This window comes from Eublepharis macularius, chromosome 6 (assembly GCF_028583425.1).
Source record: "Eublepharis macularius isolate TG4126 chromosome 6, MPM_Emac_v1.0, whole genome shotgun sequence".
Classification (NCBI taxonomy): domain Eukaryota; kingdom Metazoa; phylum Chordata; class Lepidosauria; order Squamata; family Eublepharidae; genus Eublepharis; species Eublepharis macularius.
Window position 1 is genome coordinate 22,454,737 of NC_072795.1, and position 13,915 is coordinate 22,468,651.

Consider the following 13,915-nt stretch of genomic DNA (forward strand, 5'->3'; position numbering starts at 1 on the left):
ATACGAGGACAGGTTTCTGTTGGGGTAAAGGAAAAGAAAATCAAGATGGTATCAATTTTCAAGTATCTTTTTTTTAAAAAAAATAACACAAAAACTGAAAAGAACTCCTTAAATGCCAACCCAGGAACCAGCCCTAGAAATAAGTTGAAGCAACACAAATTATACTATTTCACTGCTTTCAGTGCATTCAGCCTTACATATCAAGCAGTTGTATCATAAGTTAAAGACACATCTTTCTATTGCTCCAAGTGCAAATTTAAGGTACTCCAATAATTTGTAAACCTTGACTGTCATTCCAGTTAATGAACAGTTTAAGGGACCAGCTGTAAACTGTTTTGGTTAAATGTGTACCACAAGTCATGCTCACAAACTCTCAAACCATGTTTTTAAAGTACACATTTATTTCCACGTATGCATTCCAAGCCCATACTGTACTGGTTGTAGGGTGTGTGTGTGTGTGTGTGTGTGTGTGTGTGTGTGTGTGTGTGTGTTACACATCTCAGTCTTTAAACAGGTTTTGTATTGATTTTTTTAGAGGGAGGTCCATTTCTTTCCCTACCTTATGTCACAGCAGAATTATGACTGCTGAGCTGTTTGGAATATGAAGCACTTTTACATGGTGAAAAGTCTGTAAGGTGTATGTTTTGAAGGAATAATATGCCACAGAATGATTGTGAGATTTAGCTGTCTTTTTTTATTCAGTATGTCCAGCTGCCTGCTTTAACTATAAGTAAGGTGTGCAGGAGAAAGACCCTTCCTGTTGAGTGTTTAGCTTCAATAGGGAGTTTTTCTCTATATCCGTTAATTTCATCTTCTGTGTTCAGCAACCTCTCATTTATCTGTTCTCTTCTGTTTAATTTCTCCTTCAATCTGTTCTCACATGCACGTTCCTTCACTTGTTTCCCTCCTGCTATTTTCTGCCTCATTCAATCTGCCTTTTTAAAGTTTACTTAACTCTCCCTGCTGATTCTCACTTACTGCCACCCTCTAGGAAGCCATACAGATCCACACATGCCATTTCTCAATGGATTCTTTGAATGCGATAGGTGGATCTAGAGATCTGAAAGTACTCTTTCACCACCTGCCCACTGAACAAGATTTATAGGCGGAAGAAATAATGCATTTACTTGCTTTTTGTTGGAAACATTTGTTTTTATCAATATGAAAGTCCTGTAGTAGCAAAGTTGCTCTTATTTGAACATTCACTGATGGTTTGAGGGCTGCTGATTAGAAATCTGAGGTGAGAAAATGGCTGTACAGGTTCAGAATATGTGCGTGGTGTACAATCAGACAACCTGAGCTCACCACTTCTTTTCTGCTTTTGCTTCAGGTGGAGGAGCGCTCCAGACTCAACCGGCAGAGTTCTCCAGCAATGCCTCACAAAGTAGCTAACAGGATATCTGATCCAAACCTGCCTCCGCGGTCAGAGTCCTTTAGTATTAGTGGGGTACAGACTGCTCGGACGCCACCTATGCTCAGACCGGTGGATCCACAGGTATAGTAGCAAGCTGTTTTCTTTGCTGATCACGTACCAACCAAATAGGACCACCAAAAGGATTCTCATGCAAGGTAGAGTTCACCTAAAAGCTACCAAAGAAGTGACCCACACAAACATTTTTTAGCATGCCAGAGGCAAATAACACGTTAAATGTGTCGCTGAGTGGTATTTGTTTTTCACTTGAATTGGGCATGCTAAGTCAGGCTTGTAAATTCTTGTAAAAGGTTCAGGTTGCTGTGTCTTGGTTCTGTGAACTGATCAAATATTTTCCTGGGTGTTGTGAGGCATAGTGCTGGCATACATGGGGTGTAATGTGGAAAAATCACATAGAAAAGCAAACTGATCTTGCAGGGTTTGGGGAAATCACACATGCAAATAAATTGGTTAGAACCATTGTTCCTTAAGGGGAATGGGGTGGGGGTGGGTGGGGACATGTGAGCATGAAGCTTGATTCCTTTCCCCCACTCCAGGGGAACAACAGGATTCAAGTAGCAACTAAACAAGCCTGGGAGGAAGGTGAAACAATGAGTGATTCTGCACACGTTGGATAATGCACTTCCAATCCTCTTTATAGATCATTTGGAATGGATTTTTTCGTGTGCGGAACAAAAAATCCACCTCAAACGATTGATAAAGTGCATTGAAAATGCATTATCCAACGTGTGCGGAATCAGTCAGTATTATCCTGATTTGAGGTGATTTATGTTCAAACTGAGCTCCCATAATATGGTTCAAATATGGACGCTCCATTATATATTTACATACAGCCTCATGGTCACTGGTGAACACTTGTAGGGTATCCAAGCCATGCATTTTTGAGTTACTTGCCTCTACAGTGTCAGTAGAACAGACCTTTTTAGCATTTAAATGTTTTAGGTGTATATCCAAGATGTGCACCTCTTAAATAAAGGAATGCCTACGTCTTGAGAAGTGTGCATTAGAGAGACTGGCTCCATGTCCGTACTATTCTATGAAAGTGGTGGTAAATCTGGGTTTGCTGCCATGTATTGTGAGAAACCGCCCCGGGAATGTGACTTAAAGGGAAATAACTGGAGTTCTGTGATCAAGTAAGGAGAGCCTTTGAATTATCATGGTTTCTTCCATTCATAACCTGATCACTAGTTCTGTTCTAGGTCATCCTTTTCCTCCTTTCTCCTTTTAATCCTTTTTTCCCACTCTAGAACATATTCTTGTGCCATTACATTGTTAAGCTTAAGCGAATCTTAGCTGGATGGGAAGATGTCTGGGACTCTCTTACAAGCATTTCTGAAGGAAGAGTGGGGGACTCCTGTGAGAAACATGTTTGTTTTTTGTTGGTAACCATCAGATGCATGCGACAGTTTGAAGTGAGAAGTTACAGAATGTTTATAAAACATTGGTCTGTTCCAGTATGGCAATCTTTCTGTCCCAGGTGGGACGTTTTTCAACTAAATAAACTCACAGTATTTTAGAGACATTTAGAAAAGCAACTTCCACCATATTTTTTTTATTTTCTTCCATTCAGTGTTCACCGTTCATCCATCTTGAAATTAATTTTGCAAGAGTCCTTAAGTTCAAAATGAGCTCCCATAATCTGGTTCAAATATGAAGCCTCGATTTATAAATTTACGTGCAACCTGATGATAAGCCAGTAGTCACTGTTGAACAATTCTGGGATGTTCAAGCCATGCAGTTTTGTGTTACTTTTCTCTAAGGACTGCTGCTGAGGAGAACTTGAAGCAAAAAAAAATCAATCATAACAACTGCACAAATATTCAGAGGACCCCCCAGCCCCCTCCCCTTTCTCTGTTACAATAAGGAGAGACACTTTGATTTGGCACTTGCTAATGCTCATCTCAGAAGTCATGTCTTTCCATGTACAGAACTTAAACGCTCCAGGGGAAGTAAATTGTATTTCACCAAACCTGCCAGTGTACTCTACATGTCTCATCAAACTGTTCCGTTTGTAAACCTTTTCAGTCATCTCTGAGCTTCCTCCAAAATAACGGGTGTATGCCCACTGAAAAGAGTATCTGATAGCAGAAAGAAACACCAACTTTGCAAATAAGTCTGTATAAATTGGGTATAATGATTATTCCTATGGTAATGTATAAACCAATGCAGAAAGAGCTAATGAAGTCTGGCAACTTCTCAGAGCCTGAAACTCCTGAAAACAGCCACTTTTCTTCTTTCCATTTCCCCCTTAAAACAACGAGATCAACAAAACCACTTAGGAAATTCCATCTCAAACAACTCCATTAAAGTATTTTAAAAGCCTAAAGAAAATCAGGCGGTCTATGATTTCAAGTATAGCTGAGCCTGCATGTCATCTTGAAATTTTCTTAAACCATTTCATAAATAACACACGATCATATAGCTAAAGATTATACTATATATAATATAGAAAGAGGGATTAAAGTAGAATCTCATCTTCAGCAATTTCTGATTTCAGTTTGCTTAATAATGGGGTGCATTTAGCCAAGCAGTTCCTCCAACGGAATGGCATTTCCACTAGCCGGGGGTGGCAATTTCCACTGTTTCCCCTTTCTGGGGCAAACCACAACACTTTATTCTGAGAAGGGGAGCTTTGACTCTTGAAAGCTCATACCCTGAACATTTTATTGGTTTCTCAAGTGCCACTGGATTCAAATCCTGCTATTCTAGAGGGTCTGCTGACCTGCAGGAGCAAAATTTTGGAGCATTCAGTGGACTGCAGCAGGAGGGAAGAAATGGGAAAATCCCACCCCAACAATGATTGGATACACCACACTGTAAGCCCTGGATTTTCATGATACATTTTACCCCTCCACACACACACACCCCAAAAAAACTGGGAAACAAAAAGGTTTTTTTAAAAATGCTTTTAAACTATTCATATTTTTAAAACATTTTTTTTAGAAAATCCATTTATACTGATGGTTTTGTTTTGGCTTGGTGCATAGATTCCACATCTGGTCAGTGTGAAATCCCAAGGACCTTCTTTGCCAGCCTCTCAGTCACTGCATGAACAGCCCACAAAGGGAATGGCTGGGTTTCAGGAGGCTCTGACGGTGACCTCTCACCGCACTGAGATGCCAAGGCAGAACTCGGACCCCACTTCTGAAAACCCTCCTCTCCCCCCTCGCGTTGAAAAGTTTGACCGAAGTTCTTGGTTACGACAGGAGGAAGACATTCCACCAAAGGTAAAAAATTGAGTCACTGCTAACTCGGGACAGTTTTGAACAGCTAGTTTCTCGACTCATCTTCGAGGACACCTGAAACCCCCACCCCTTCTCACTTCATATTTCATGCCATTTAGACCACCACTGATTGGTTTCTCCAACCATAACCATGCAAATCTGTGAAGGGCAAATATTTGTCCCTCAGCACTTGGGAAAGCATCACAGCATGGGAGCCTTGACTGATCATGGCTCTCTAGCATGTGTCCATGGCATATTTAGGGGTATGTATGAAGTGGCTATTAGCTCTCTGTTACTGGTAGCAGAGTTGTCCAGAGAGATACTGGGCTTCTACAAGAAGTCTAGTGTGACCAAAGCTACTCAGCATCTCACAGAAAATAATCCAAATTAGGCAGGTTTGCTAGTACACCGTAGTTTTGTTGAAACAGAGGGAATTCTAGTGACCTGTGCAGGATGTTCCTTGTTATTATTTAAAAGGAATCTGGCAAGTACTGGATGAGTGAATATTGGGGGGGGGGGGGAAGAGCAGCCTAATTGTGGCAGTAGTCTCCTGTGCTCCTCCCTCAATCTGTACGCGTGCTGTAAGCTCTGTACATGGATATTGGACATATACACATACAAACTGTGTATGCAGTTGGGATCCTTGAAATAAATGGGCCCTGGATCACCTGGAAAAGCTTACAATTTCTATGCCTGTAGATTCTGTTCCTCAGTCTACTGCATGCATGTTGGAGAGTGGGGTGAGATCTGCCCTCCCCTGGCCCTGCCATGCAATCATTCAACCATAATTTTCTGTATGAAAAGGGCTATGGCTGCACTTCCTGTCGTAGGTTGGTTAGACAGTAATGAAGTTTTACCTATGAAAGTTGGGACCTCGCCAGGTGTTTGATGCCAGAGCCAGAAGCAGACATTGACACAGTAGCACCAATACGTGGACTTTGATGCTGAGATCAGATCTTTACACTGGTGCAAGGTATGTTTTTGAACCATACCTCAGTTCAGTAGCCCAAATTCCAAATGGCTCTGGCCACAGAGTATCAGCTCAACAAATAAGAGAGACACAAGAGCATGTTTTACATCAGCAAACTAGAACTGTTAGCTACTTTTTCTGGCACATACACAAAACACCATTAAATAATATTGCAAAGGAAGTCTTCAAGTTCTTCACTGAAACCGGAATAAATCAGCCGCTCTCTTTCTTGGCTTCTCTTCTTTTTTTCTCAATAAAGAGAAGTGTTAGGAGCATAAAACTTGCCATACTGGATCAAACCTGTAGGCTTCTAGTCTGACATCATGCCTCCAGTTGAAATCAATACCTGATGGAATGTTCAGTGAGGGCTCCAGAAGCTTTATTATGCCTTAATGACGTGATGCCAGGAGCTCTTTAATTAAGGCTCTTTTCCAATACAGTAATGCAGTTGCCTTGTTTATAACCTTTCTTTTTTTGGATGAATTACAACATGGCTGTTAAAAGTTTTCCCTGTGCTGAATCAGCTCTTTCCGTAGATTGTGTGGTGATGAAAAAGAAAAGATATAATTGATTAATTAGATACTGTTCAGTCAACAGTAACTTCCTCAATATTTAAATACAACAAAGGAACAACTTATTGTGACATTAAGAGAAGTTTATCACCAGCTGTTTTTGCAAGACTCTTGGGCTGCATTCGGATGTCACCATCAGCCACAGTTTATAAACTGTTGTTTGATTGAACTCCACTTTAGTGTGAGGTTTGAATGCAGACTTCCCAATAAACTGTGGCTTGTTCTTGGGTGCTAAACTGAGATTCTAACTCTGGTTTGTACAAACTATGACATCTGATTGAAGAAATCCTAGTTCGTTTAATAACACCACCCCTCTTAGCCTTCAGTATCGAGATGGAGAAGCATCGATCAACAGAAAGTCTTTGTTTTTCCAACTGCATTCACAGCGCTTTCTCTGAATACTCTCTCCTTCCTCTGCCTTCTTTACATACCCTCAGTTACCAAACAGGAATGTGCTTTGGAGACATCCAAAAGTCAGGAGAAAGAAGATTGGCATGGCTTGGCTTGGCTTGGCTTGCATTAGATTTCTCCAAACAGTGCCCTATTCCATTTATTGTAGTTGACCAATAGCAAGCAGGCTGTATATATAAAATGGCGTTGCCAGCAGCCTTGTAGTGCACGGGAGTCTGGGATGACATCCAGGGTTTGTTTGTTTGTTTGTCTTATATCCCACCCTCCCCACGAATGGGCTCAGGGCAGCTCACATCATCATTAAAACACAATAAATTAATAGTCAACTTTGAAAACACACTTAAAAACTTACATTAAAATACTCCAGCACCATTTTACATAGGCTACTTTGGATACTAATAAAAGACCTGCATAAGTCGTAGCTGTGGGTAGAATGCATAGCCGAGGGCAGTCATAGAAGAGGCAGCGATCTTAGATAGGATAAGAGGGGACTGCTTAGGGGCCCCATATGGTCAGAGTATGTCTGTCAGTCAAATCAACCAGATCTCGCACAACAGCTGGTTTAAACAAACCGCCATGTATTGTAACATCTGAATCAAGTCTTTGAATGTGGAAGCCATGGAGATTCACAGTAGCCTTAGTTGGCTTCCTTGAATTCTGGGGTTACAGGATTCTTCTTAAACCAAATAAACCAAACATCTCAAATCTTAGTCTGTATTAAGAGATATATGGGTGAACATGAGTAACATTGCCTGTGCTGTGTAATTTGTAAGGTCTTGCTGAGTTGGAGTTCTTTGTCCTCCTAGAATTTGTGGTAGACAAAACTTGCTTACCAGAGACTGGAAGGCAAAACATAAGAAAATGCCAGGAAATATTTCTTTGTAGGAAATAGGGAGCAACTTGCTCACAGATTGTCCTGTTTGAGGATAACAAAGGTTAGTCTTTCATGGCACACTCTCACAGCCAAAGGCACACATGTGCGGTTAGCATGCAGGATTCTTGGCACACACTTTCCTACAAGCAGATAAGAACATAAGAAGAGCCCTGCTGGATCACACCAGTTTCCCATCTAGTCCAGCATCCTATCTCACACAGTGGCCAGCAAGTTATTCTTCAGGGCCAACAACAGGGCATGGACGATAAGGCCTTCCCCTGAAGTTGCCTCCAGGTATTGATATTCAGAGGCCTACTGCCTGTGAGTTCCCTTTAGTCAGCAAAGCTAGTAGCCACTGACAGACCTCTACTCCATGAATCAGTCTAATCCCCTTTCAAAACTTTCTGTGTCTGCCAGTGGCTGTCCCTACATTCTCTGGTACGAATTTCACATCTTGATCACTCATTGTGTAAAGATTTCTTTTTGTTTGACCTGAACCTACTGCCCATCAGCTTCATTGGATGCCCTTGAGTCCTGGTACTTTGGGAGATGAAGAAAAAGTTCTCTCTGTCTACTCTCTCTACCTTATGCATAATTTTATAAACCTCTGTCATGTCCCCCATTAGTCATCTCTTTTCTAAACTGAAAAATCCCAGACTTTCCTCATAGGAAAGGTACTCCAAGCCCCTAATCATTTGAGTTGCCTTCTTCTGAATTTGTTTCAGCTCAGAAATGTCTTTTTTGAGATACATTGACCAGAATTGCACCCAGTATTCCAAATGAGGCCACATTATGGCTGTGTCCAAAGGGAATAGAATATTGGTTGTTTTTATTTTCAGCCCCTTCCCTAATAATCCCCAGCATAAAAGTCTGCCTTTTTCACTGCTGTAGCACACTGGGTTGACACTTTCATTGAGCATTCCTTCCCTCTCCATTTCAGTAATTTCAGACTCCAACCTGAAGTTGTGGTTTTTTTTTTTTGTTCCAGTGTACATCACTTTACAGTTGCCCTCACTGAACCTCATTAGCCGCCTTGTTACCCACTCATCCAGTTTCTGGAGATCCTCCTGGAGCTCTTTAAGTCACCCTTGGTTTTCACCATCCTGAATAGTTGAGTGTAGAGATGGGCACAAACCAGAAAAAAACTGAACCGTGCGGTTTGTGGTTCATCACATTTAATGAACCACAAACTTTCACAAACCTACCCCAGTTTGTGAACTGGTTCGTTTGGTTTGTGAAAACGTCACATCCAGGTCAGCAAATCATCACTTCTGGGTCAGCAGAAGGTCACTTCCAGGCCACCAGAAGGCCACTTCTGGGTCAGCAGAAGGTCTCAGGAAGTCCATCTGTTGCCTAGGAAACTGATTGATCGGCGCCAGGCTGTCTGCAGTGACGAACCAAACAAATAAACCAAATGAACCAGCCTAAAGTTCATCGTGGATTGTCAGAAATGGGCTTTGACAAACCACCAGTTCGCGAACCACAAGCCATCCCAGTTCATCACAAACTTTGGTTCATATTTCGGTTCGTGCCCATCTCTAGTTGTGTGTCATCCAAAAACTTGGCCACTGCATATTTTCCATGCAGGAGTTCTATCAAGTCTGATGTAGCCAGAAATGTGGCATGGCAGTTTCTGGATGTAGAATTTAACTTTCAGCGGCCTAATCATAATCAGTGAGTACTAACTTAATTTATGGTGCTGCTTATGTCTGCTAAGTGCTGTCAAGTTGCCTCCAACCTATGGCGATCCAAAACATCCTATCATTAACAGACTTGCTCAGATCCTGCAGACTGGAGGACATGGCTTCTTTTACTGAGTCAAGCCATCTCATTTTAGGTCTTCCTCTTTTCCTACTGCCTTCCACTTTTCCTAGCATTGTTGACTTTTCCAGAGAGTCTTGTCTTCTCATGATGTGACCAAATTGCAATAGCCTCAGTTTTGTCATTTTAGCTTCTAGGGAGAATATGGTTCTGCTTAGTTTTTATCAGTCATACCAACTTCATTTAAATTTGTGTATAGTTAGAAATCCCAAGGCAACAATGTATATCACATGTAATTAATCCAGTCAAAACCATGTATTAACATCCTATCAAAATCTTTTGTCCAAATAAAAGGCGAGCACATGAGCGAATTTTCGTTAAATTTTGGGTTGTCTTTGACAAAGGATAATGCCGAAATAATCACTATCTACCTACTGACTTCCTTGGTTATTATGTGAATGCAAATAATTAGTTTGGATTGGAACTTGGAAGAATTTTATTCTCTTCATTATAGGGCAGAAAAATACATAATGTGGCAAATTTTCAGTTTCCTTATTTCAGTAGATACAATGGCACATATTATAAGAAGTATTTCAGTATCGTCCACCAACATCTTTCCTGGTGCCTACCAATGAGTTTCTAGAAAGCGAATAGGCTCAGTGGGACTTTTTCCATACCTCTTTTCTGATTGGCCATTGGAGATCTAATTGGTTGTGCTGATTTTTTTAAAATTGCTTTAACAGCAGCTACCACTGTAGCACAAGGACTGTGTGACTGAAATTAAGCTGTATGTATGCAACAAAATATTTTAAAAGTATGTTCATTTTTTATAATAAACATACTGTTTAAAATATTTTGTTGCATACATACAGCTTAATCCTTTAAAGTTAATTAAAAGTTTAAAAATTTAAAAATAAAGAAATAAAAGACATCCTGTTAAACAAAGCTTCTGCCTGAAATATTGAAGAGTTTACTGTTAGAGATATACACGACCCTTTATGGTTGGCTCCAGCTCCTGTGACTGCCATTTTTTAGTTCTGCCCACCACCCTGTGTCAGAATTTCAGAAGTGCCCAGAGGTTCAGAAAGACTAGAGTGCTCTAGATTAAGGCATTTACAAATTACCCAGCTCTAAAAAAAACATGGAGATTGTATTTTAAGCCATTCATTTCTACACCCACTCAATCTCACATAGTAAAATTACTTATAGATTAGGTTGCATGCATCCTTCTTTTCTTGGCCTTCCAGCTCAACATTGGTCTCAGTGCTTGTGGACAGGCAGAAAATCAACAGATGTAGTTTCCCCAGTCTCTTGCTATGTGCACACCTCATGAATTTGAGGCATTACAGTGATAGAACATTGCTTAACCAATGTGCCTTCTGCCACGGCTCCATAATTTAGTCTCCTCCATAATTTAGTCTTCGGTCCCAGGGTCATTACATCTGCTGCATATAATATGGGCTGTTTTTCCTCCAGAACTCTGTTTTCTTTCATTCAAAAATTCCTGCATTTTTAGTCCATGTAGGTATGTGTTTTCAGAACACACATTTCATATCAGAAGTCATGTCTTTGCAATGCTACTCAGAACTATTCAGCTACTTTGTACAATTGTTCAGTCTTCACATAATTTGAGTCTTGCAGCTTGTGGCCTACTGAGCCATTGTCCCGGTTACTGACTCAGACTGCAGGCAGGGGAAGCTCCCTAGTTGGGAAAGCAAGATGAATCACAGTTCCAAGCTTCAGGCACAGATTAGATGGCAATCACTGCTTCTAGTCCAAAGGGGGTATTCCAGAGTCAAATCCACAGGCCAGGGTCAGAGACAAGGGAATCAGTTCCAAACACCACCGCAAGGTCAGTAGTAAGCGAACGCATTGCTTCCACACAGCCACTCCCTTTTCGGCTGCTTTTAACCCTCACAGTGCTCAGCTACTTGTGCTATAGCATGCACCTGCCAGCTGTCTCAGTCCTGCTCCTGCAAGCACTCATCATCACTGTTGATGCTGGGCCGGTGCTGTGCTACTAGCCTGGCACTGCACCTTCTGGCTTGGAGGGCTCTCCTAGCCCTCCTCTGATGGTGCTCCCGAGGCTCTGGTGATGAAGGGGGAGAGCTGGCCTGCACCTGGCTTTCTGTTGCCAGCCCCGGGCTGGGAAGCTGAGGTAGAGAGCTGGCTGGTGCCTGGCTCTCTGCTGCTGGACTGAGGGACCGATGTGCTGGGACCTGGCTGTGGATGCGTGTCTGATCCTTCAGAGATTGCCTCTTCCTGCAGTGCCTCTGCCACTGGCTGTGGATCTGGGTCAGGTTCTCCAGCTGCCTCTTCCTCAGAAGAGTCCTCTGAGTCTCTCTGCTCTGCTGGGCCAGGTTGGTCCATGACAGCCATTCATTATATAGCCCACCCTGACCCTTCATTACCATTCACACAGCAAGAACTAAACTGTTTATCCCGTGCTTCTATAGGTCACAGATTATGGAGGTCTGGTGTAATTGGAAGGATAGACTTTAAATTCAGTGATACAGTCAGTCTATTGGGGTTGGTGATGGAAATCCTGGCAGAAGAGTAAATGTTGCCCCATGAGCCACCAGTGCCCCTTGCATACTTAGGATTGCTCTCTTAGTGCTGCACTGAATTTCACAGGTTCAGTTTTTCAGTGCAAATGTGTCCCCTTTTGGAACGGGCAAAACCCAAAGGGAAGCAACCCCATATGTAAAAATTCACTTTTTATGCTGGACAATCTACTGTGTGACATTTCATCATCTCTTGGCAAGCACTTTGCTAAGGAAGAAGAAGTGTACAACCAGCTGCATTGCAGATTGGTTGGCGTTCTGCCATCACCTAATGGTAAGAGCATTCTAGATCCTAATCCTGGCTTGCTTTGTAACATGTAAGTACTTACTGTAATGGTAACTGTAGGGGGAAAACCACTTGTCAATAAAATATTTCTCATCTTAAGCAGCTAGGCTTCTTTTGATGGTTCTGAATGCAGTGCAGAATCACTTAATTCAACACATTTTTTAAAAAAATATTGAGCAATAGGCAAACTTCCCCCCAGCAAAGTTTCTCAGATATGTCAGTCTCCTTCAACGTCTTATGTGGACTGGGGACCTGATTTTAACAGTGCAGTCTCAATAGCTGGTGTGTTTTCATGTTTTTAAGGTACCTCAACGAACTACTTCCATCTCACCTGCATTAGCTCGAAAGAACTCTCCTGGGAACGGCAATGCACTGGGTCCTCGTCTAGGATCGCAGCCCATCAGAGCAAGGTAACATCACTGAGAAGGGACAGCTTAAAGGTTTTTGCCTCCCACTGGGTCACAAGCAGAAAGTCAGAAGAGTTTCTGACCTAAAGTTAATAGAATCAGTTTATCATAGTAGAGGGAATCTAAAATTCTGCATTTTAACACCCTTTCCTTCCCACCCACCCACTCTCACATTGGAATGAGCAGAGATTAAAGGGGTGGCTCCTACCTCTGTACGACCACTACATTGAGCAAAATGTATTTATTTCTCACGATATTTATACCTCACCTTTCCTTTTGGCTCCTCCAATCCAAGGAGCATTTCTCCCACTTAAGTGGCTCTTCTGTGACAGGAAAGTGCCCATAGGCTGGAGGAAGACTACTTGGAGAATCATCGGATTACATACTTATTTCTGTAACTGGATACCTGCTTTCCCTCTGCTCTCTGATGCAATGAGGGAAAGTGGAGGACAAGAGAATGGCTTTCCCCCATTTCTCTATCCTGTGTGCCTGATAAAAAAGTTCAAACACTGATCGTCCAGCATACATATGGTTAACAGGACACAGGACAAATCAGTATACTATTTATTTTAAACATGTATATACCCGCCATTCTTCCCAAAACCTGGAATCTTATGGCAAGTAACAGTAAAATCAATATATCATAAAAACATCAAACACCCAAGTAAAATAGCCAGCAGTAATGCAGTTTTTAATTTAAACAATTCAGCTGCAATTGAAACTCGGGCATCCATGATGCAGGTCCAGTGCTCCTTACTTGCTTTGCCTCTCTAGTTGGTGTTTACCATTATCCTTTCTTCCGCATGACCTAAATGTGGACATTTTCCTCCCTTGATGCCATTTCCTTCCAATGAACCCCTCTAAGCACTGTTGGGGAGGAGCCAGCATCCAGACAGCAGCTTCCTTCCTGCAACGGTATCAATGAAGCAGGGGACTGAGGGAGGGGGGGATGCCTCTCAAAAGAGGTGCCGCCAAACATGGGGGCTTTGGCTGCCGATTTGCTGTTCTCTGTTAATCTGTTTGGACAAGCAGCAGTCAGCATGAGGCCCACCGCACTCCCCTGTAACTTCAGTTCTTCTGACACTTGTAAAACAGCCCATCTGGAAGCGCCTGTGGGCTTGCTGCTGCTACCTCAAGATAAACTCAGCAGTTACCTCTTGGTGCAGCTGCCAAAGCATAAAATGTAATATGTGCTGAAGCAATGTCTCTCTTCAGGAGGGAGCCAGGATGAGCTGGCAAATGAGGTGTCAGGTATCAGCCTGCCTGCAGCTTGAAATAGCCAAGATATGAAACCGGGGAACATCAGGAATTAGGAACCTGGCAGATGTCATTGACTGTCATATTTACAGCTGCAGAGGAATAAATGTTGTGGAAGGAAATAATTAATCTGCAAGTGGCAGGTTTACCTTCCTTT

The 13,915-nt window shown here is 42.1% G+C and overlaps 1 protein-coding gene across 1 annotated transcript in view; it reads left to right on the forward strand.

Moving 5' to 3' along the window:
• Positions 1-13,915, forward strand: part of TNIK (TRAF2 and NCK interacting kinase) — a 350,725-nt gene that overhangs the window by 284,286 nt on the left and 52,524 nt on the right. The window contains exons 15-17 of the mRNA XM_054983851.1: positions 1,331-1,495; positions 4,420-4,659; positions 12,398-12,504. Coding sequence (XP_054839826.1) covers positions 1,331-1,495; positions 4,420-4,659; positions 12,398-12,504 — 512 coding nt within the window. The remainder of the gene's footprint in view (positions 1-1,330; positions 1,496-4,419; positions 4,660-12,397; positions 12,505-13,915) is intronic.